Source organism: Stylophora pistillata, chromosome 6 (assembly GCF_964205215.1).
Source record: "Stylophora pistillata chromosome 6, jaStyPist1.2, whole genome shotgun sequence".
Lineage (NCBI taxonomy): Eukaryota > Metazoa > Cnidaria > Anthozoa > Scleractinia > Pocilloporidae > Stylophora > Stylophora pistillata.
In genome coordinates this window covers 22,262,201-22,287,105 of record NC_142524.1, presented here as the reverse complement: position 1 = coordinate 22,287,105, position 24,905 = coordinate 22,262,201, and the positions used below count along the sequence as shown (strand labels likewise).

The following is a 24,905-nucleotide window of genomic DNA, read 5'->3' as shown; positions in this document are numbered from 1 at the left end:
ATATGCCTACGGACACATATCTGAACATGTTTTTTCCCCAAATCGAGTGGAATTCGATTCTATCGAATAAAAATACATTCCATCTGAGTAACTGCATACCGACCCATAGCTATTTACGTTCATTTCGAATTTCAACGTCATAATTAAAACTGAACCCTATTGTGACGCTTACTGCAGTTTACTTTGCTGATGGAACATGGCCACTGTAGAGAGTTTCTAAGCTGACGTTTCGAGCGTTAAACCTTCGTTCCAGCGAATCTCTGTCTGTTTGCCTGTCCGTTTGTCTTCAACAGGCCTATGTGAAGATTTTCCAAGGTGAAGAACTACCGCAACCAAAGTCTATGTTGCTGGTAAGTTTTCTGCTAGTGAATGGCGAGTTATTGGCAACTGACTCTGACACAGGAGAGAGGCATCAATTCTAGTCCATCTATGGATTGTTTTTGCTTTTCTTCCAAGCTACGGCTGAAGCTAACAACCTTGCAGCTCTTGCAAGCTCGATAGACTCTTACTCAAAACAGAGGGAGCAAGTGAGTTGAAATACGTGATAGAAAATTAAATTTATGCCCCATTATGTTGGGTTTGATAATAGGTCGACTCTACCGAAGTAAGTTTAGTGGAGACCATGGCCCAGTCTTTTTTTTTTTTTTTTTACTTGTCACTTTTTTCCCCTTCTTCTTCCCCTTCTTCGGCGGGCTAATGTGGCTCAAACTATGAGCCTGCATGAAGGTTGCAATCAAGCGTATTTGCCGCAAGTGAGTTTTGGAAAGAGCACTGTTGCTGCTGAGTTAAAACGCAGCATTTCAAATGCACGAGGTGATGTTTTAACGGGGGATGACTAAGTCAAACATATTGACCAGTGCTGTCACAAATGCAAACAGAGACAAAGGTAGAAGGTTTCCAATATATTCCTGCGTTTTTTTTGTTTGTTTGTTTATTAGTATTATTTCTTCTTAGCTGTGTGGCGGCGACACACCGTACTTAGCGCCGCATAAATTAGAAAAGAAACACCAGCAAGCCATGGAAACCTCGTTGGCGATGTCACACGGCACTCGGAAGATGGGAGGCAGGGAATTTAGCCAGGAATACGCCAAGAGACTTAAGAAGGAGATCGGTGAAGCATTTGAGAACTTTGTTAAACTTAATGACGGCAAAAACATCTTTAATGCTGCCCGCACTCCGGCCGTCTTCTTTATGCTAGTGGTTCTGGAATACTTTCTCTCAAGTGTGTTCGGTTCGATTGCATTGGTGGCGTTTGTGCGCATGTGCAATCTGGTGATATGGTCCGGTCTGTTAGCTATTGTCGTGTGGTCTTACATTCGATTCAGTGGGGAGTTCAGAGAATATGGAGCCAAGCTGGATCACGTGGCAGAAGTTATTTGGGACGAGGTAAGGAAACATGCTTTAATATACTGGAAATCGAGTAGGAACTAGGCGCATGTTCAGAGTTGTTAACGGGAGCCGGTAGCCAGCCAAAAGCGCTGGCTAGTCTGCCATCTTTAGCTGGCGAATGTCACCTGTTTTGCCATAAGTGCTAACTAACTATGGTGCATTGGTGTGAATGTTTTACTAGGTTACACACTTAATAAAAGGTTAAGCGAGTGTTGTGATAACTAATGCGAAGTGAAATCTGCTAAACGGAGTGCAAGGCTTAAGATATATAGCTTATGTGGTGGATTATATAATAACTTTTTCACTTTCAAGTTATAACGTGAACTTCTTTCCTGCGACGTTCCTTGTAAATTTGTTGAAAGAAGTGACGCTTTATCGAGACACTTCCCTCTCACGGACAAGTCTGTCTCATCTCCTGGCGTGTTTGCGAGAAAAAGTGTTTACAGTGTAAGTAGAAGAAGAAGATACACGGAAATAGCTTCTCCCAGTTAAATGGTTAACCGTTTTTTCATTATTATTGTTTACTTCTCAGGCATTTATGCCGGCATACAATGCTGCATTTCAACGTGGTGTGCAAGCAGTGATGGCGTCTCAGCCACAATCATCCAGGAAAACTAATTGATGAAAAAACAAAACTACGAGTTAAAGTCGAATTTAAAAGAAGTTCAACTCGCGGGAAGTTCAACGGCTCTTACAGACTATGCTCTCGCAACTACTTTAAGTAAATGCGTCCGAAAAATTAATTGTGAATAAGTCAATCGCCGATAGCGAAGAACTTGGAGATATTTTGGTAATTGCCACAAAGTGGAGGTTAGATGCGGTTTCCAGTTAGGTGTTGAAACATTAACAAAATAATCTTTTAATTTTTACTTCACCCTTGTAAATGAACTCAGAATTTGTTGAATTCATTTGCGCTAGAGCTGAACTGCGACTGAACTGGGTTGGAGACCAAGTCACGTACTTTCGTTTGTCTATTTGTTTGTTTTAATTAACTCTTGAAGTAATTTTGGCAAGTAATTGAAAACCGCTTGTTAGGAAAGGGGTACAAGAGGCAACATAGAAAGGCTGGCAAGCCATCATTTTTTCAGTAACTGTTGCTGAGTTTCGTGAACACATTGATAACTGGCATTTTGCAGTCTGTTCATCCAGACTCAGTTGTCAATATGGAAATTGTTTCTGTGAATTTCCAAAATCTTTTGCGTTAATCTTTGAAAAAACTAAGAGTAGTTTATTTTTGCTGAAAACTAAACTTGAATGAAGAGGGAGACGACATGTAAATAGCAAAAATTGCTGGTAAAGGAAAATATTTGCCGTTGACTCTGTCAGGGGATTGAGAAATTAAATTTATGGAGAGGGGTGGTTTCATACTGTTACTTAATGGAAGCACTTTGTAGTTCTAATATCGCAAGACAAAATGATTTGCTTGACACAAATTTATATTTACTTCAGATATTTACTTTTCAGCTGAATAATTTGTCCACAGAACAGTGTTTCTTGGTTGAAATAAAACTCTTTGCAATGTATACAACCGCAGCCTAGTTATTTCTCGTGTAGTTATCGAAAACTTGGGTGCACATGTTCGAAGGGCAGCTAGAATTCTTAGGTTACTACTTTGCTCCGCCACCTTTAGGATTTAAAAAAGAATAAAACTGAAAATTAACAGAAATAAAGAAAAAGTTGGTGGTAGCAATTTATTTGCTGCATGTTGCGATTAGCGATCTCCCCCACCACCACTCAATGGATAATGCTCTATCCGGTGGATATCGCGGTACGTTTTGCTCTCACCTACCCGCTGGATAGCGATCTATCCGTTGGATTGCGTCATCTTTTTTTGTTGTAAATGGAATGCAGTTTGAGGCGTTTTCTATGCAAGCCACTGCCGCTGATTCATCTGTCGAAAAAAAAAAAAAAAAAAAGAAGGGGAGTTGCCTCGCGAATAGAGCCAGTTTGAAAAATACAAAGCAGAATGTGAGTTCCTTGAGACGAAACCGATCTCATCTAAAAAAGGCTGTACAGAATTTTTTTGGCTAAATGTTATGCACACCCGTATTGGCATTGTGAAGTTTCTTTGTATGCCGAATTTTTTGTTTGTTTTATTTTTATTGTGAACTCATTTATTGATTTGTCTTTTCTTTATCTTTTGTTTGCCCCTTAAGTCTTTCTATGTTCAATGGTATGTTTTTAATTTCGCCAAGGTTTAGCGTTTACTGCATCGGAAAATTAACGGAAGAACGGTACCCTCGCTTCGTTTTTACATGCTTAAGGCAAATTAACTCACAAAGCCAAAGCATTCGCAGCACTTAACTCTACAAAATGTTTCCAAATTTTCGGCCAAGAGTACTGAGTCTACGTGTGCTGATAGAGTGAGCTGTCTAACCGATAGATTTTGTGACGATTTCCTGTGTTTCCTTTGTTTTTCGTTGACAATTGTAAACTTTGAAAAAACTTTTCTCCTCGTGATAATGAAGTCTATACATTTTAAAAAGTTAATTTTTTTGTTTTCATTCTTATAGACTGAATAGAAAAACATTGCTGTAACAAATTCCTTTGGAAGAATTACATGGAAATATGTCAGACAGGAATGGGTGAATTTGGGGTGATAATACTATTTACGGAAGTCATCAGCGGTAGCTGTGCAATTTTTGCGCGGAGGCATTTAGACATGCCCTCGATTATTCCATTAACATGTAAAAAAATATTGAAATGCAATATAGTTTTAATTTGAAAACCACCAGATTCCATGACCACCTGCACATAAATTAAGAACGCAGAAATGAAACCTATTTTAAATTTGAGCGTAAAAAAAAAAAAAAACCGGTTCCTTTCATTATTTTGCCCTGTTAAATTAAACCTGAAAAATGTTGATGGAATTGTTTTAATGGCGATTGAAATCATTTTGATCTCACCGCTTACCTTGACGATATCGTTATTGACACTTCTGAACGATGTAAACACTCGTTGAGGATGTTTTGCACAGGACGAAACTCTGGGATTTCATCAATTTCCTCTAAAAGATGATTATATCAATTTGGTCTCTAACTCAAGGATCATTTTCAATTTATCAATTTACACCGTCTCATTGAATACCGCAGAGTCGTATTCACGAGGCAGAATTTAGATATAACGAAAGGACGTTTGCCAGGAAGGAAAACCCAGAAAAAGACAAAAGCAAAAAACCTTTTTTGTTCGGTTAATTCAGTGATATCTTGTTCAATACGCTTTCTACTGAGTACTTTCAAGATCTTTCATACTAAGTGTTGGTTTTGTTTTGTTTTGTTTTGTTTTGTTTTTTAGGGGATGGGGTTTCTTCTCAACGATGTAAACAAGGTTACAGTCGCTAAGCCAAAAATTTGCATACAGTTCAGTACAATATCATTGTGTAACCCGCATACTTATTGTTTGATAGGTGGTGTCTGGGAGTGTAGTATTCTTTGGAAACACTCATAGTCCATTTCGTGTTTTGAAAACCTCCTTTTTCTATTATGAGGAGAAAGGTATATTTATTTTAGCTTAACCAGTGGTAAAGACATACAAGGTCGACAAAAGAAAGCAAAGAAGCAAGAGAGAAGGGAAAAAAAACACTCCTATTCTTGAGAGATTGCGCTCGTGCGATTCAGTAACACTGTATACGTTTGGAATAGACCTCTTGAGGATAAGTGGTTGTTTGCTACTATCAAAATCTCATTTTCACTGGTTACCAGATCGGTCGATAATTAGGTGCTAAAGACGGACCATGACATCCTACAGGTGTGTAAACCGGTGGAGGCGAATTTAAAACAGGAGAAACCATGTGATGGATTTGCATCCCATCCAGGGTGAAGGGAGAGTACTAGAGTACAAATATTCCGTCGCTTAGGCTGTATGGGCTACTGGCCTGACGTAGACTTTTTTTTAATTCTAATACGTGCATCTCCATGAAGAGTGCCGGTAAGTGTTTTTTTTTTGGGGGGAGGGGACCCTCAGAGAAAGATTTCGTATTAAATTATTTAATCAAGTTCTGAATTTACCATCAGTTTTTAATAATCGATATTCTTATTTATTTATTAATTTACTTTAATTTTTTTAAAATTTATTATTTTTCGGTCATTCCGGGTATTCCAGATATTACGAAGTATTCCGAGTATTCCAGTTCCGGTTCCAAATTCCGGCATTCCTTAATTTCCAAACTACCCCTTCTGACAGATTTCGGAGGATGCTTTCCGCATACCTGATCGTCAAGTATGATAGTAGTGTTTGGTTGTTCTACGGATTATGGTTTTTGAACGGTCGTAATTCGATTTTGTAGAAATTTTACAAAATGGTTTGGTGGGGCTCTTAGTTTTCGTAATCACGAATACTAAGAAGTGTCTTAGTTTTCCAAATTACGAATACTAAGACCCCTAAATTTACCGTTAAATTTGACCTAAAACTCGGTGGAAAGGATCAGACAGGAGCTAATTTGACAGATTAGATCTGTTTTGGTTACAATTTGATTTTATATTTCAACGAATTCGATTTTAGGGGTCTTAGTTTTCGTAATCTCGAAAACTAAGACGGGTCTTAGGTCTTAGGTCCTAGTTTTCGAGGGTCTTAGTTTTCGTAACACCCGTTTCGTTTAACATTATTGAAATCACCACACAAACCAGGATAGTGCCCAAAACTCCTAGAACAGCTGACGAAGTTTCAAAGACGAGGCGTGCTATTTCCAATGCAGATGGTTCGGAGCAATATTTCACTGGAATAAGAGCTGAAGATATTGGATTTATGGTCGGGCTATTCAAGGAATTTTCTGACGAAGCCATAATAGAACCGCGAGATCCTCGATATCCAGTAACTGACGTGAATAGGGCCTTCAAATGGTATCCTACTGCTTAAGAACTGAATCGTGCATCACCGTAAATTTCGAAAAGTGACGTGTATTTATGACTTGAGATCCGTAACTCGCCCCCTGAAATCTTATTGGATGTCTGCTTTCTAGATAATTGTTTTGATTGTTTAGGGGTGCCAAATAAATCATCCTAAGGACAGCTGGCAAACACACCGTCGAGATCTCTTGAAGTTATAACACACCTTGTTGCTTCATGGTCAATGGTTCCTGAAGAGCATTGTTCTCTAAAATAACAAGATTATTCCTTAGCCGTTTTCGGTGAGTTAATTTTTCTTTTTGTTTAGGCACTGGGAATATAAATTCTGTTGCCTGTTACTGTCGGATGAGAACCTTGCTTTCTGTTTTCGCCGGTTACTTTCAGTTAAAGACGCATAATTTTTTTAGCACGCCAGTAAACCAAACGTCAGACATTTCGGTGTTCTAGTGCCAAGAAGGGTTACATACATGCTCCACTTGTCTTAAGTGGAGTGAAAGTGATTCGCTTGTATGGCTTAGTTGACATTTAACTTTTGTCTCTTCGCTGTTACACACGGCTTCAGTACATCTTAATCTGGTAGAGCTAAAAGCTGTTTTACATTTTCCTCTTCACGAAGGGATTAGGTCAACGAGGTTAAGCTGCAGTTCGGGCCTTAGTTGATATAACAGATTAAAATCAAACAAAAGGGATATATGATTATCAAAAGCAAATCCAATTAGAGGGATCTTGTTGTACTTAGAGTGTCCCATTAACGGCACAATTCGTTTGGAGTCGTTACAATTTAACGAGAACTAAACTGTGAATTGTATATACTTAAACGATATGAAAGGACCGTAGCCGACCTTGTCCAGGAATGTCTAGGGATGTCTACGACCATCTCTGCAAAAAGTCATTGTTATCTCGACCAACAGACGGCTATGAGCTGTCTTGACCATTCATCCCGTCTCTGTTTCTCTTTCGGCCAAAGACGATAATTGGATGGTTTGACACCCCACTGATCAAATAGCATAAGTTTATGAATCGTTCATAATTGTTTATTTTACTGACAAAAAAGCACTTTTTCTATTTAAATGTTCTTTGAAGCAGGTGTGTTGGCGTAATTATAATTGGGTGCTTTCACCACATAACATATCATTAAGGAGTTTGAGGGACTCGCCCAGTCGCCCACGCTCCGGCAATCAAACCTTTTCTGTGACAGCCTGGTTCCTAGCGTCCTCGCTCCTGATGCGTCGTCAAGGTCTTGGCGCTAACCCGATTGGTCGGCAAAATCCGAGCGAACGCAAGAATATGGTCTGTCACTGATTTTGCCATCTTGAATTACAATGCTCTACATGAATTCCGTTGTAAGCTTGTCTGAAGTTGGTGAACAACATCCCCTCATTTATAACTGCAATCGAGTCACATTTTGATAGCCTCAAAAGATGTGTGTCTCTCGATCATTAGGGATCGGTTGTTATTTTTATCCGAAAGAGAGGGGAAGGGGGAAAAAGTGTGGAGGATTTTGGTAGTGTCACAATAAAATCTACTTGATCCCTTTCTAAGGCTCGTTAAGCTCTTATGTTCTCCCTCCTTTCACCCAGAAAACCATGTGACTCCCCACCCTCCCCTCCCCCTAAAAAAGTGCTCAACCCTTGCCTTTAGCGAATGATAATGACTGATTCATTAAAATAATGTGTCTTACCACTGTCTCCTCCATTCTATCTCACGGTACTACAGTGGGTGACTCGTATCCACGTTTCGTCCAACAATTAGATTGGTCAACCGATAGAATAGAATTTGAAGTTATTCAAATCATGTTCCAATCTTGACCTTTCAGTGTCAATATATTTATCCGCTCTTAAATCAACTATCAGTACAAGGTCCATTTTGGTACTCAATAATTCGCTCTTCTATTAGAAAAATTGATTTTTCTCAAAGCATCCGCGCCGCCTTATTAAGTATGTATTTGTCAATTTAGGAGGGATGCAATTAGAGACTGCTTATTCAGGGGCCCGTAGTATAGACCGAAGTTACTCTCGTACCCTGACCTTCCACGGCCAACACCGTAGGATCAGGTTTCGAGATGAGACTGAAGTTGAAGTTATTTCTCATTTTCACGTTATTGGCTCAGTTTATTTGAGTGACCTTGGTAACAATTTTTAGCAACAGGAAGTCATCTAAAACCCTGATTAGTGATTAATAAACCGCTTGTGCAACATCAATTACTTGCGTTTATTTAGTTAGCCTCTGTGACGTCAATAAACACAGACACATTCAAACCTTTCTCACAATGCTACAATGCCGTTTGTCCCAGTGAGTTAGGCTTTATTTTAATTTCTGTTAGTGAAATCATTGACTGTTTCTTAAAAACAAGATGAAAAAGATGACACGGAAAATGATTGTTCAAGCCACAGAGCTGAAAAGGTATATCTCAAGTTAACAATCAAATAGTTTTCAAAAAGCGAAAACGCACATCAATATTACTATCCACCTTAGTAGTGCAATAGTCACTGAAAACGCCTTCAAGTTTTGGAACAGGCGCATAGCGTAGCAAAGAGAAACCAAAGCAATATCACATAGCTTTCAACTTTCATTTGAATATCGCTCTAATCATATGAAGTTATCGGTAACGCAGTAAATGGCTTGAACCCGGGAGTAACATGTGAAAGTGTAGTGTGATCGTCCGGGTGACACACTCACCCGGACGATCCGACACTACATATAAGGTATCGGTCGTTGCACCTATGAGATCTTCTACCAACAACCAGCTCACGAACGTCCTAGGTCGTTTCGCGAATGTCTCTGGGTAGTTCGCAAACCGTCTTAGGCCGTTTTGCTAACGTATTAATGAAAGGTGAGGGATTTCATAGGCAGAACTTGTGGAGGAGCTAGGTCGTTTTAATACAAACTGAAAGTCGATACGATATATAGTTCACTTATAAAAAAAACTTTTCTGGATTGAAATTTTACTATATGATAGTAGGACAAGAAAAGGAACCTGAATGAATTTTCTCTCCTGTGATACATCAGCGGTTTAGAGAATCCAAGATTCAAGTTGTGAAGCCAAGAGGCAAACCTAACAAAATTTTTTTAAGCTGTTGTGCAAGAAGGTGTGAGAAAATGGCCAGCTCCAAGTAGGCGAGCCCAGAAATATGGTCCGAAAACTTTCTGAGAAACACAAATAACAATGTCTAAAGTTCTTAGCCGACTACCCTTTGACAATGCAGCATTTCGCGGCTGGTAGGAAGCGCTAGCTACAGGGCGCCATCTTCAAAATGGGTCGAAGACCGATCCGGTGGCGAGAAGAGATGAAGAGGCAGTATCTCATTTCAGTGGCCAAATAAGGTGTGCGAGGATATTGGTCAAAATACAGTGGTTTGCTTGTATTTAACACTCTTCTACTTTCCAGGAAAGATAGATTAAGCATCCATCTTTCTTACAAAATATTGTCCACATTGAAAGAACAATTCAACGAGAACGCATCAGTATTTTCACTGAGTTGTTTATCTCATGTTAACAATGATTTTTGTTATGAAATAACCATATCATCTGTCAGATTTGACAGAATAATGGAAGAACAACAACATGTTTTTTAATCATAGCCGTTTAATGGTGTTTTTACAACTTTTAGAACAGAACTCTGTTTTTCCCGACATTCGTCTGGTTCGCATAGTCTAGCTGAATATACTGCCCACACCAGTAACGAGTGGTAAGAGATTTCATGGCTTACATTTTCATTGATTATGCTGGATAGCTGGAGCTAGAATGTACCTTTTTCTTGTCAAGTAGTAGAATTATTGGTTGGAAATAAGCTTTAATTTGATAATTTTCTAAAAATAATAACCAGCGTGTGAAACATTAATTGATGTTTAGGGTGAAATTATGGGTGAGAACAACGTTCAGAATAGTTCATCCTTTGAAAATGCCAGAAAAATTAAAAAAACCTTAGTTGTTATAATATTTTCTTTATTTTCTTTACCTTCACAATGAAGTCAAAGCGAGCAAGTTAAGCCCTTCAGCAAGAAGCTAAGCCTGCAGTGCAAGCGTCTTATTATGGTGGGTTAATTTTAAGAAGCGCGCGATCGTGGTCTATTCAACCGGCTAGTTATGTTTGATTTGGAGTTAGGGGCGACGGTAGAGGGAGGGGACGGGGAAGGGCGAAATATTCATAATACCCACTCCCCACACTCACTCCCTCCTTTCTTTTTTTTTTTTTTTTTTTTCCATTGTTACTAATCCCCTTGGTAAAAAGGGACCGGTCATTTATTAGAGGGGGGTGGGTTAGTGAAAATAGGGTGAGGGTCATACCTTTTTCGCACCTGAAAAAGGGGGGGGGGCTGCATAAAATTGTGCAACCATTTCTGAGGGGCTATGTATTTTTGTGCATTCCAATTTCCGTTCCACAAAAAAGAAACAACGCTGAAGGAATCAACAATTCAAATACGATTTATTATCAAAATGATGCAATAACAAACCAACATAACATGGTGTAGAGCAGTTCTTTCACATTGGAAAAAAAACTTCATCTATAACTTAATATTACTCAACATCATGCACTGTCCTCTGATTCACTATTTGAAGAGCTGATAGAGGGCAAGTACTCTTAAATTAGTGTACAAGCTTGATCACTTGTAAGCCATCTTTCCATCATTTGCTTTAGCCAGTAAACTTGTGTCCCTTTTAAGGATATTAGAGCAGCCACATTGACTTCCTTAACTGGATTCTTACCATCAGACAGTAGTTTGGAGATTAAACCAAAATTCTATTCTTCTCGTCCAGCTTTTCCCTTCTATGCCTTTCTCTTATTTTCGCTATTTGCTTTAAATAGTTCGGCGAGTTTTATTCAAGTTTTATTTAAAATATTTCTGTAGTTGAGGGTAGGTCATCTTATTTTATGTACAGACTCGAAGGGTGGCCACATTATGTTATGCAGTGGCGAGAACAGGCCAACGTGAAATTATGTATAGGAAAATTAAAATGTATCAGTCCGACCCCCCTCCTCCCTCTAATAAATGACCAGTCCCTAATTTCTTTCTCTCTCCAGCCTTCCGCTTCCATTCAAATCAAAGATGACGTCCATAATTTTCGCTAAGAAAAGACTGATCACTGCCTCGCCAAAATTAGGCCTGCTCTGCAGACTACTTAGCAAAAGAATTTCCTCCACCATCTTATATCTGGAATTTCGTTTCCAGTGTATTGTGCGATTCGTTTTTAATGAAACTTGTTTTTTTGAAGTAGGCTAAATCTTATTCTGACGAAAGAAAACGAATAAACAAATTCCGTTCTCAATTATTATCTATACCCAGAGACAAAAATTTGTCATGTTACCAATGAAGCTGAAGAGTCGAATAAAATCAAATTATTCGGGTCCAATCGCAAAAGCGCCACAATCCATTCAAAAAATTTGAGTTTTTTAGATGATGTGCCAAGGGATAACATCCTAAGGAGCTTCCTGAGGCATAATTTCTGTGGCACAATATTTTTCCAAATAAAGAAATGTGACCCAAGGAGAAAGCAACAATGGTTAAGAGGTAACTGCGAACCTCCTGCGCAAGGGAGGTGGCGATGTGATTATCGTGTGGCCCTTTGGTTTGTGTGATTATCGTGTGGCCCTTTGGTTTGTGTGATTATCGTGTGGCCCTTTGGTTTGTGTGATTATCGTGTGGCCCTTTGGTTTGTGTGATTATCGTGTGGCCCTTTGGTTTGTGTGATTATCGTGTGGCCCTTTGGTTTGTGTGATTATCGTGTGGCCCTTTGGTTTGTGTGATTATCGTGTGGCCCTTTGGTTTGTGTGATTATCGTGTGGCCCTTTGGTTTGTGTGATTATCGTGTGGCCCTTTGGTTTGTGTGATTATCGTGTGGCCCTTTGGTTTGTGTGATTATCGTGTGGCCCTTTGGTTTGTGTGATTATCGTGTGGCCCTTTGGTTTGTGTGATTATCGTGTGGCCCTTTGGTTTGTGTGATTATCGTGTGGCCCTTTGGTTTGTGTGATTATCGTGTGGCCCTTTGGTTTGTGTGATTATCGTGTGGCCCTTTGGTTTGTGTGATTATCGTGTGGCCCTTTGGTTTCTGTTAGCGTGAGACGCCTGGAACGTTTCTTGATGAGTGACCTGCTTATTGTATTTCAGGAAAATAGCTTCTGTAAAGTTCGGGGTTCTTTGGAAGTCAAATATTTGCTCAACTTATAAAATTACTCTTGGAGAAATCAAAACACTGGTCATGGTTTGCGCATATTCATACTGTTGAGAGTTTAGGTGATTAGCTCGGTGACCACAATTAGTGGTTTTATAATTGCTGATGGGATTTTTAGTTTTTTTAGCGGCCTTAACTGGTCTCCAACACCAGTACAATGCATAAGTACAATGTATAAAACACAAGTACCGTTGGCGAGCGTGATTTGCAAATAAAAGCTGTACGTAAAGATCACTAGAGAAGATTGGACAAACTTTTTAACCAAATTTTATACAATTGCTTCAGCTTGAATTAAAGCTTTCATGAAGTCCTCGTTAAAAATTAAACAGAGCCTAAAAATTTAAAACTTGGAAAAACTATCACATGAAGCGGAAAACAACTGGGAATTGCCATAAATCACCACTTGCAAACTAAATACTCACCACTAAGTAGGATTTCAAGTAAAAGTAAAAAAAGAAAACAAAACTTCAGTAAGTTCGACACCACAATATTCTTGAAGCAAATACTATGGGAACCTTTCCTTCTCGGCGAGCAGTTTCTGGAGTCCTATTCAAATATTTCTTTCACTTAAACCGTGCAGCGTAAAACAAACGCTTAGCAATGGAGTAACCAGTTAGTTATATGAAATTTCAAATGAGCAATTCGATAATGTTACAAAAAATAACACTTTTGTGGTTTTTTTCGGCTTTTCAAGTGTCTTCTTCGCTTCCTCCAACCAAAAACCTTTATTAATTTAAAATCTGGTAATTCTCCCCAGGTGGCGCCATATTCCCAGGAAGGGAGGATGTTTCAGTCCTCTTTTGGTAAACAGGCAGATATACATTAGATTTTTGCCCAAACGGAGCGCGCCTTGTAAGCCATGCATAAAAAGTAGGTCCGCAATGCGTACTTGCGTGGCTTACGAAATTGAGCTGCTTTTTAGTGTCTGGTGTCTCATTGGGTTTCAATTAGAAGAGCTAATATCTGATTACACTTAAATCGTTTTCAATATTGTTCCTGTTCATCGATAAAACAAGATAACTAGCATACAATAGTCCCGAAATGTTCATTTTCAAGATGAGGGGTTAATTGGCAAACTTTGTAATTGAAGTCTCACATGTTTTGACGAGTAACACCCAAGGATGCAGAAGTAACCTGAAGATCTTAGGAACTAAAAGAAACGTCAGCATCATCTCCCATTGTGGCCTGATAGATTCAGTCACGATTTTGTTTATGTAACGAAGTGGAATTGAGTTCTGAAGTTTGTAGGTTGGTTGTCTTTCCAAGGCAAATGATATGAAATTAACTCTAAAGAAGCATTTCACATGAATATTTTTAGCACTTTGTGTACCAGTACATAAGGAATGAGCACAAAACTTTCCAGAAGGGCCGGGACATTCAGGAAATGATGTAATCTACATTAGAAGCCATTGGGAGCTTGATTTGGATGTATGGCTAATTTTGGACAAAACATACATGTAAAGTAACACAATGCTAAGCGTAGGTTTCTATTGTCCATTTTGGCACAAAGTTCTATTCTCAGTTGGTTGAGAGCAAATCAGTTACGATAATTATTGTATTTGGGTTTTGTGGGACTGTATTTTCAATAAAGAGCACAGAACAATTTAGTTGAGGTAGGTGGATATGGGGCTGTAAATGAAAGAATTTAGGGAAAAAAGATAGGCGCCTAACAAGATCAGAACACAAGCAATATTTGAATGAATCATATATTGAGTAACAACGACTACAACAACAACAACAACAATTCATTGATTTACAACAGTTACAATTTGAGAAGTGCCTACCCACAATTAGTTGAAGAGTAGTCGGGGGGGGGAATAATTAAGTTAGGCTTATCACTGGGTACTTACAAAGATTTCGAATTCGCAGCAGTTCAGATTACACTAAGAAAACAGTAGTTCAAATTACAATAAGTAGTAAATTAAAATTGAAATAGTAAATTAATTAATCTAATGATAATAATAACAGGAAATAGAAAGAGACCTCGCTATACTGGTCGGAGCCAGAAGATTGATGAGGTTTACAATTTTTTTATTATTTCAAGAATTAAAGATGGTGTAAGATACAAGTTCTGTTGTTTGAAGATATTAATAAGTATTTCATGTATTTGTTTTTTAAATAAATTTCTATGGACAGATTTTTTAATACTGTCAGGTAAAGCATTCAATAGCTGAACGCCAAAGTGGGAAAAAGAATTCTTAAGTTGCTCAAGACGAGAGGACATACATAAAATTTGTTGGTAGTTGCTGATCTGGCGTTGTAGGAATGTATATCTGAGATATAGGCAAATAGATTTTGAATACAGGGAGGAGCTAGTTTATGTTGAATATCATACATTAAACAAGAAACAGATTCGAAATAAACAAAATGAACAGGCAGGACTTTAAGATTAATGAAAAAAGGAATAGCATGTTCACACTTTGGAGAAAAGTTTATAAACGAATAACCCGCTTCTGAAGGAGAAGAAGCTTATCCAAAGTTTACTGTGACGCTTGACCCCACGAGCTGATTCCATAAGTAAGGTAGTGGAGAAAAAGAGACTGATATAACTTTACAATGATAGAAAGGGGTACAAAGTGTCTCAGTTTAGCTATCATACCAATGGTCTTTCTCATTTTTAGAACAATGAGATCAATATGGTTTTCCAGTTAAGATTCTTGTCAATGAGTATGCCAATATATTTTACATAATCCTTGCATTTAATCGTGAATATGACATTTTATCGATGTCAAATATATTTATCGTCAGTTGGAAAGATAGCTTCTTTCTATGATTATATCGAAATATCACATTATAAGATCGCATAATAAAACAAAATTAGATTTCTTAGCATTTAGAGTTAATGCTGTCAGCCATTCACAAAGCTTGGTAAACTCAGCGTTTACTTCTAATGAGTAATACACTGTGGTAACATAACTTTAACATTGCTAATAATTTTTTACCCACTAAGATTTACAATTGACCTAGAGATTTTATTTAACAGAAATGCAGCCTATATTGTATTCATCCAGGGATACAAATCTAAATTCACTTACTGTATGCGAACTATTGAGTCTTTCGAAGAATACGTAGACCCTGTACAGCAGGTCATTGATGAGATGTATCTCCCCATCCTATTCGGTCAAGCAGAACCACTCCCAGATGAATTGAGCGAACTCGTGACACTAACACCAGCGCAAGGCGGCCTGGGAATACCTGATTTGACAACAGAAGCCCCACAACAGTACTCAGCGTCAAAACGTTTCACCAGAAAACATGCTGAGTCTATCAAATCTCAAAGTAAAATCATGAATACAAATGAGCAATTGGTAGAGAAACTAAAGAGAGACCTGCGGTCACTAAAGGCAGAGAACACAAGGTTTAAAATCGAGAGTATCGATGCATCCCTCGACCCTGAGCTGTTGCGTCTCACAGCAAGCAAGAGACAAAGGTGCAAGTTCCTGGCTCGATGCCATACCCCTCAAATATCAGGGTTTGACTTTGAATAAGCAAGAATTTAGGGATTCCTTGCGATTGCGGTACAATTTACCACTGCAGGACATACCGTCTACTTGTGCTTGTGGTGAGCCATTTAACGTAAGCCATACCTTGTCATGTAAAAAGGGGACATTTGTGGCTCAACGCCATGATGGAGTGAGAAATCTATTAACCTCCCGCAGCAAAGTGTGCAAGAATGTCCATATGGAGCCTCACTTCCAGCCATTGGACAATGAAGCGATGGATTTAAGATCAGCCACGACAAGTTCCGACGCGAGATTGGATGTGAAGGCTGATGGCTTCTGGTCGCGCGGAGTGACAGCATTTTTCGATGTTAGAGTGACGCATGTCAACTCCAAGACTAACCAGGGGAAATCAGCTGCAGCAATTTTCAAGGAACAGGAGAGTGAGAAGAAGAGAAAGTACCAAGAAAGGGTACTAGAAGTCGAGATGGTCTCCTTTACCCCACTTATTTTTGGAACCAACGGCGGGAGGGGCGAAGAATACAAAATGTTTATAAAACACTTAGCGGAGAAATTGGCAGACTGAGACGGACGTTGAAGGTTACCCATTTGTTATTAGCTGGCTCAGGACCAGGATTTCTTTCGAAATATTAAAGTCTGTAAATAATAGCATCAGAGTATCGCACCAGCCCTTTTTAGAAGTGAATCTGTTGATGATTTTAAAGTAAATTGTACAGCTGCTAACCTATTTTTATGAAATAATCTCATATTTGTAAACCCCTTTCTGTATCGAATTTCGTAATTAGCCCTTTAGCCTTATTGTTTTAGTAAATAGTTTACTAGCCTTATTGTAAATTTTACATTTATACAAGCGCAAGATTACTTCTAGTTTTATTTTTAGTTTAAATTACGTAGTGACCTTTTTTCCTGAATTTTAAATAGCCTGATTAGTTTTATTGTTAATTTAATATTAGTAATATTAGTTTTTAGTAGTTTAGCGTTTTAATTATATAGTATTCCTGTCAATAGATTAATAAAGTCATTACGATAATATCTTTATTTCAGGGGAAAATGTGATCGCGATTTGTCAAAGCTAAGCTTCGTTAATTTTAATTTAAATATCTTGCATCAGGAAAGTGAAAAACTATATCCAGCCTCCTTAATCCTTACTTTTCTTCTTTTCTGTTTTCTCGACGAATGTATCATGTCTGCCGTGATAAACCATGGTTGCCGCTAATAAAGCTGTTTTCATCCACCAGTTGAAAAAAAGAAAGGGTTAACACAGGCCGGGTCTGGGTGTGTTGATTTGTGTGAGGAGCACTAACTCGTGATACGGTACGGTCATCACTGAGAAAAAAAATTACTCGAGACCACGCTCATAACCAAAATGGTTCACTCAGACTAGTGCGCCGTACGACACTATACCACGTGGCAGGCACTTGACTCTCGTGGACAAATAAATAAATAAATCAGATTTTGCCATAATGTGGCTACACGCATTGTGAAAGCCACACAACCAGGTGGTGTGCGCACTCTGACTGCGTTGCATCATGGTTGTAAAACTAAAAGTGAGTCATTTGCATTCTGTCGCGGTCGAGTGAACACTTTAGTGACAGCGAGATAGCGTGAATTTACATGGAAAGTGAAGGGTTCACTGTCTAACGCCGTTTCTTCGAAAGTTCAAGAGTGTTGACAGACCGGCACGACTTTCATTGTTCTTAGAAGGCAACCGACGTGATTCAGAAAGAATCGAAACTGCAGTCTTGCCTAAACAAGCGACTTTGGACAATCGAGCTCGCGATTATTTATAAGTCTAGTACGATTTCCTTCTTCAACAATTGCTGTAGTCCTCTTTGCGCTTTGCTTTGTACAATGACCGATACTCAAGAAAGAGTCGTGAGAGACGAAATTGCACCTGGTCAGATATTTGGCTTCTTAGGGAGAAAACTGAACAACTTTATGGCGCTTTGGGTTGTTGTGGTTGCTGTGGTTGCTGTATTGTTTTATCATCATCATACCATCAAGTCCCTAGAAGCCCGCTTTGAAAACCACGATGATCATCAGACAATCAAGTCCCTAGAGGCCCGCTTTGAAAACCTCGATGATCATCATACCATCAAGTCCCTAGAAGCACGCTTTGAAAACCTCGAAGCTGAATTCGGTATGCTTCAAAGGACGTTAGGTAGGTAATATGAAGTTAAAAGTTTGTGTGTCGCGCGTTCCATCAACCAAGTAGATTGCAAGAAGTATCAAAATGGAGTTTAGTTTGAAAGAAGACGTCAAATTTGTGGTGGACTTAGTTATAGGTGGCTCTACATTTTAACAGATAAATGCAATTTAATTTTATAAAATATAATTCCATTCGATTTGAAGCGAAAACATGTTCGGGTATTCTTTTGGGGGACTATTTATTCAGAAAAGCGAACAGCTCTCCTAGAATGAAGTTGGAGGAAAAGTGTGATTTGCTTTGCGTGACCCCAGCAAAAAATAAAGGTCTTACTACAATAAAAAAACAAATGGCCTAGGCAAGCCCATGCAAAAATCTCCAAGAATTTTAAACCACAAACGGAAGAGCCAAAAATCTGCTAACCTTTTTTAGATCTCACCGTCACAAATACAATAAAACACCATTATGCAAATCATTGATTAGTTTGAATTGCCGTATTGTGCAGCAGATGTTTAGTAAACGGGTACCCGAATCGAGCCTTTCGCTTTGCCTTTGCCTTTTTTCTTCTGAAATTACCAACTTTCAATAGCAGTTTGTGTTCGCCGCTTGTATCAGAGATGGGTAAAGACTGCACAGGCGCCCTAAGCTAACGTCTCGAGGAAATGCGAAGGATTATTTCGTGAAAGCGTCACGCATTGTGTGACGCAGTGCTAAGCTACGCGAGTAACCGTTGATAATTTAAATGCGTTATAAGGAATAGTATGGGGAACAAAATATGGTCCATTTAACACACTAAATATTCCGAAATATGAACATTTTACACGTTAGATTAATGAAACTTACCCATTCCTGTTACATTCGCTAAGCTTACGCAATGGTCGGGCGCATACGCATTGACGAGACTAACCACATGTTGCCTTGGAGACCCAGTTGCCGTAAGTAGATTTCAAGTTAGGGCGGAAGAGCCCCTTGGGACATTGTCTTTTAAGACTAGTTCCAAACAGCTGCTGTCGCTCTGGCATCTGATTGGCGCCAGAAAATCTTTGTGCTTTTCTGCCCAATCAGAGTGAAGTGTGCTTTAGAGTCCTTTCGTGTGTTTTAACGTGGCCTTATACATGAAGCACAGGTGCTCGCCATGTTTGTTTGGGACGTGCGACGGAGCTTTGCTTGAGGTGAAAAGTTTCAGTCTCAGCACAAAATGCAAGAGAAATCGATCAGATTGTCCGCAAAATTCTTACCGGAAATTATACTGAATACTTTCGCAGGTATCGCAAGAAAACGTGTTTAAAAGTTTGCGAGGTTCGTATAAAATACAATGGTTGCAGGCGTTAATATGTCGCTTTAAAAGTTCAACGAGATGTAAATTTAAATCTTTCTAGATTTTTTGTATAATTTGCTGTGACTGAAACTTTGCCAATTTCGTGAAGTTATTTCGTCGCACGGCGGCGCTTATGCTTGAATACTTTTTGGGAGAATTCTTCCCTCTATTCACCCCCTCCTCTTTTTCATTCACTGATCTGTTGATATTTTACGGGCTTCATCAAAAAAGCTTTCAAAGCTTATCTATCAGTGGTCTGTAATCTTTTAACATCTTGATTAGTGCAGGAACACGGATTGTGTATTCGCTTCAAAAGCCGCAGCCGTTAATGCCCTCCGCTTTTCTAAATGTTGTGTAAGGATTGCGTGGCAGTCGGCAAGGGCACGCGTCTTTACCATGGACAACTTAAATTATATTTGAGTGCTTGTGGGGCATTTTATTCCGCTGAATTTACCCTCTCCTCTTTTTCATTCACCAATCTGATGACATTGTTTTTCAAGCTTCATCATATAAGCTTTCAAAGCTTATCAAATCAGTGGGAACTTTTTGCATCTTGATTGGTGTAGGAACACATTATATACTTGTCATGTTATTGTGTTTTTACTTGTAACGTTGTTCTACTTTTAAGGCTGCAAGCTTCCCACATTATTAGATGGGAGAACATTTTCGCAGGTAGGTATTGTCCTGTGTACAAGTGTCTGAATCTTGATCAAAAATCAAGCGCTTAGCAAGCAATAACTGATACGATCACTTTCCATATACATAGATAAGATGAACGTTTTCACATTGACACACAATCAGAGTACTTCTGCGTCGATAATCTGTACCACGGTGCGCTTTTGCACAGTTGTGTATATGTAATGACAATCTGTGGCTACTCTGAACTTGTTGGAGGGCCTTGTGGATGCAGTGGTTCTAACCTGACAAATGCTTTATGGGAGGCGATAGAGACATGCAGAAGAAACATCAAGAGTCACCTGAAGTTTTATGACTGCTTTGATTCATTTTTGAAAACGGAGGCAGATCTTCTTCTCGCTAGGGCAGGCAACATCTCAATATTTCTCACGATTTCGTATTGACTCTGTGACGTTATGTAGTGTATAAAGAATAAGATAACTCGAGAAGGTACCTAACGATGGTTATTGAAGGCCTTGTACATGTTGTTTTGCTTCAGTTCTTTTTTTTCCCGCGTTATATTTCCCGCATTAATTAATAAAAGTACGAGAAAATTAGTGTTGACCGTGGTGACGACAACGGATAAAGACTTGCTTTTAGTTACAGTAAACACCCGAAAATAAGAACCTTATTTTTTGGCAGTCTGGCAAAAAAGGTTCTTTTTTAAAGGGGTAGTTGTTGGTAATTTTGGCAAAACAGGTTTTTAATTAGGTTCTTAATTGTTAAGAGGGGGATACAGTTCTCATTGTTTTGCATATATATCATAAGAATAATAAATAAGCTTTATACGGGATAAAATTATATATAATACTGTATAACTGTAACTTTCAACTACTGTAACAAGTAAAGAACACTAAATGCTGCTATTTCTATGGAACTAGCTATATACCATATATAGTGTTTGCACTACTGTAATATATTGGGTATTTTGTGTAAATTATCTTCTATTTCTTTTACACACACCAGAAAATTGTGTCAGTAACTTGTGGTTTGTTTATCCTGTAATTTAGCTGTAACCCATATTATAAGAACCTGCTTGATCATGTTTGGCTAAACAGGTTCTTATTTAAAGGGGTATTAAAATGGCAAATTTCTGCCAAGAGGTTCTTAATCCACTAGGTTCTTATTTTCGGGTGTTTACTGTATTACAAGCATTTTCATACGTGAGTCCTCCAAAAGACTTCAAGCATAATTCAACGTTCCCAAAGAAGTAATATTGAATATAAGGGGAGAGTGCCAGTGTTTCTGCTGAAGACGCGTGCTCTTGTAATTGTGGCCCAGGACTTGTGGATTTGCCTGTCACGCAATCCCTACTGAAAATTTCGAGACAGCGGAGGGCAGTTCATGGCAGCATATACACAAACAATATTTGGCGCTGATGCACGGTAGGTACAACTTTATAAACAATACTCAAATCAAAGTGTAAAATTTCAACAGATCAGTGAATGAAAAAGAGGAGGGGGTTGAACAAGGGGAAAAATTCACCCAAAAAGTATTGAAGCATAATTCAACGTCCTAAACGAAAAAAACTGAATATAGAGGAAGATTACCAGTGTTTCAAGTAAAGACGCTTGCTCTTGCACTGATTGGGGCCCAAGGACTTGTGGGTCGGTCTGTCACGCGTTCCTTACTGAACATTTCGAGACAGCGAAGGGCAGTTTACGCAGCGAATACACAGTCAATATTGGGTGCTGATGCTTGGTATGTACAAATTTATGAACAATAAACAAATCAAAGTGTAAATATGGCAAACATTTATTTTACTGTTTCTATCCGTCCTTGGCCGCTTCGAACTGGACGGTGTTACCTTTTGGCTTGTCTTGTTTCGAAAATAACCGCTAAAATTTTAAATCTCAGTTAACCTGACTAGCAGAAACGACAAATGTTGATCAAAGGTAACTTTTTATTCAGATTGGTAACGATATTTTGCTCCCAAAGCAGTCTGTTATCTTTTCCACGTGCGCGTTGTTGATTTTTCATCTCCCATTGCGTGACAAGGAATGGCGCGTTTTGACTTCTGAGTCACTTTTATTCGGGGTCATAAAACTTCGTAGGTTGAGTAGCCCGAAAATTTTATTGGAGTTATTTGAAAAAGAAACCTTGTTCTTTCGCTGGATGAACTTGATATAATCCCATGCCATGTACCAAGGAGCGATTTTACCCTCTCAATTTTGCCATTTTTTTGTCCGACAAAATGAGTGAAAGATTGAAAAAAAACAATAATTCCCCAAAAATTTATATTGCAACGGAGTCGAACAAATAACACTTCAGACTGTTTGTAAAACGTTTACTTTTCGTTAGAAAAATATTTGGTCATATTTACTGTTTTTTTTATTTTCAAGCGACGTTCAAATAATGTTTGTCTAAACCTCGTGAAGCTGACGTGAGAGCCACAAAACCGATTTTGCCGCCGTTCGCGAAAAATAAAAATGCAATTGAACTCAAAGTATTTTTTTCTAGAAATAGTTCATTCAGATCTATATTCTGGCAAAGTTAAGCGATTTTCGATTTTTTTTATATTGCACACCTCCGGGCGATATTTACGCGGACGGCCGCTCTTAAAAGCGTCAGCGAACGTGTGAAACAAACAACATGGCGACTGCGTCTTTCATCGACAAAGGCCCGTCAATTGACTGGAGTACAGACGAAAACCTGTACAGCCGGTTCAAAATGTGAAGACAAAGATGCGAATTGCTATTCATCGGGCCGATGGCTAAAATTGACGTGGAAATCAAGTGTAAACATTTGTTGTACTGTTCGGGAGAGCAAGGGATCGAACTGTTCAACAGCTGGGATCTGTCTGCAGACGAGCAGAAAAAGCTGGACAACTACTGGGAAAGATTTGAGCACCTCGTGAAACCACACTCAAATGAGTTAATAGCAGCGTGGGAGCTTTATAACCTTCGACAACGTACTCTCCCTCTGCGAAACTAAGAATTCTTGTGAAGGGAGCCAACTATCCAGTCGAACGCAACGATCGTTTCCTTAAAGATTTTTTTGTGCTGGGTATGAAATCTGACCGTATACGTAAGGACTGCTTTAAGGTTGGAAATGCTCTCACGTTTAACGCAGCTCGTGAGATGGCCAAGTCAGAAGAGTCAGCAGAAAAACAGCTTCAGTTAATAAATACCGAAGTACACTCCATCAATGCACCTAAAGGATACCAAGGCCTCAAAAATCAGCGACGAAACACTGGCTCAGGTAAATCCCAGGCTTGCAGGAATTGCGGCTGGGGTCCTCATTCAAGAGATCAGTGTCCAGCGAAGAATGCCACATTCCATTATTGTCGTAAAGTAGGACACCTAGCTAAGGTACGCCTATCAAAGTTAAAAAGAAAGATGTGCATGACATTGAAGCTACAAGTAATGGTGCAAGCGAGTCCGTACCAGATCCCAATTATCACATATTTCTGGGCCGAAGTGGTGTAACACCCTTGACTAGTAGTGTCCATGCCATCTCTTCTAGAGTGAAAGCCCTCTTGGAAGTCTCCCTATCACTGAACCCACATCCGTCCTATGTAAGATAGACTCTGGTGCTGAAACCAAAATCATACCCACATCTTTGTACAATCGACTTGCCCCTCGGGTTATGAATCTACAGAAACCTACCACCAAGCTAACAGCATATGGTGGAACTGAAATCCCGAGCTTGGGCATCTGCCGAGTTTACGTAAAGGGCCCCAACAGCCCAGAACCCAAAGTAATCCAGGCGGAAGTTGTAGATGTCGATGGGCCTCCTATCATTGGTAACATATCAGCCCAAAGTCTGAATCTTCTGAAACTTAATTGGGCCGTCGCCGCTAAAGTAGCAGCGAATCAACCAGTCAGTCCTTTAAACTACTCGACGCACGTGGTAAGCCACTTCCTTTCCCACTGACGAAAGAATACCTTCTGAAAGAGTATCAAGATGTCTTTACTGGACTTGGCTGTTTCCTGGCCCCATATACCATTTAGAAACTAAGTCGGATATTCCCCCAGTACAACACCTCCCACGGAAGATTCCAGTCTACCGGCAAAGTGCCTACCGAGAAGAACTTCTACGGCTAACACAGGCAGGCATTTTAGTAGAAATACATGATAAGTATACACCATGGGTCAATTAAACAGTGGTCATGAGAAAGCCCAACGGCACGATCCGCTTACGCCTAGACCCCCGTGACCTCAATAAAGCCATTCAGCGCACCCCTCACAATGTGAGAGCCATAGATGATGTGACTCCCAAGGTCAGTGGTGCTTCCCACTTTAGTATCCTCGATGCCCTAGCGGATTCTGGCAAGTTGAATTGGACGATGACAGCAGCAAACTTTGCACTTTCACTACTCCATGGGGCAAATACAGATGGAAGAGGCTGCCTTTCGGACTTACCTGCAGTGGAGAAGTGTTCCAAGAGAAAATGGACAATGTGTTTGGAAACCTCGAGGGCCTGATTGGTATTGCAGACGATACCTTTGTTTACGGAAAGAGCGAAGCAGAGCACGATCAGCACATACTGAATGTCCTTGACACAGCACGGGAGAACAACATACGATTCAACCCGGATAAGTTTCAGTTTAAAGTAGACCAAACATCTTGTTTTCGGGTTTACGTGGACTCTAGATGGTCTAAGAGCTGATGCTCTCAAGATTAAGGCTATCAGAGACATGCCTTCCCCACAGAATCTAGCCGACTTGCAGACCTTCGTGGGCATGGTCACAATCTGTGTCAGGCACCCTGGCTATGATGCAAGGGAATCTGAGAGAAGCCGTCGCGGTCTAAATTTCGTAAAAGCACCAACACAAATGCACTCTTTGGCTGGAAAAGAGGTAAACAACTGTATCTTCGATAGTGTTTTGCCAGATTTGTTTTTTGTTACGTTTCGACGGTCCCAGATACCTCTTTGCCGCTTCTGAGTTGCGAGTGTTT

General features: G+C 39.3%; 2 protein-coding genes and 1 pseudogene across 3 annotated transcripts in view; all 3 read left to right on the top strand.

Annotated features, from left to right (window-relative positions):
* Positions 1-24,905, top strand: part of LOC111324665 (microfibril-associated glycoprotein 4) — a 94,950-nt gene that overhangs the window by 53,946 nt on the left and 16,099 nt on the right. Inside the window, exon 2 of one of the 2 annotated variants that reach the window (XM_088763310.1) lies at positions 17,877-18,026. The exons of the other annotated variant lie outside the window; for it this stretch is intronic. Coding sequence (XP_088619436.1) covers positions 17,877-18,026 — 150 coding nt within the window. The remainder of the gene's footprint in view (positions 1-17,876; positions 18,027-24,905) is intronic. 2 annotated transcript variants of the gene reach the window in all.
* On the top strand, positions 1,042-2,044 carry LOC148728818 (atlastin-like). The gene is made up of 2 exons (XM_088763322.1): positions 1,042-1,386; positions 1,922-2,044. Exons 1-2 carry the CDS (start codon positions 1,057-1,059, stop codon positions 2,009-2,011), a joined length of 420 nt encoding a protein of 139 aa, XP_088619448.1. The 5' UTR covers positions 1,042-1,056; the 3' UTR covers positions 2,012-2,044.
* LOC148728817 (uncharacterized) lies at positions 15,186-16,601 on the top strand (annotated as a pseudogene).

Coding starts and splice junctions, on each gene's coding strand:
- LOC148728818 (XM_088763322.1), top strand. CDS start 1,057: ATGGGAGGCAGGGAATTTAGCCAGGAATACGCCAAGAGACTTAAGAAG. Junction 1,387..1,921: donor CAGAAGTTATTTGGGACGAG/GTAAGGAAACAT, acceptor TTTACTTCTCAG/GCATTTATGCCGGCATACAA.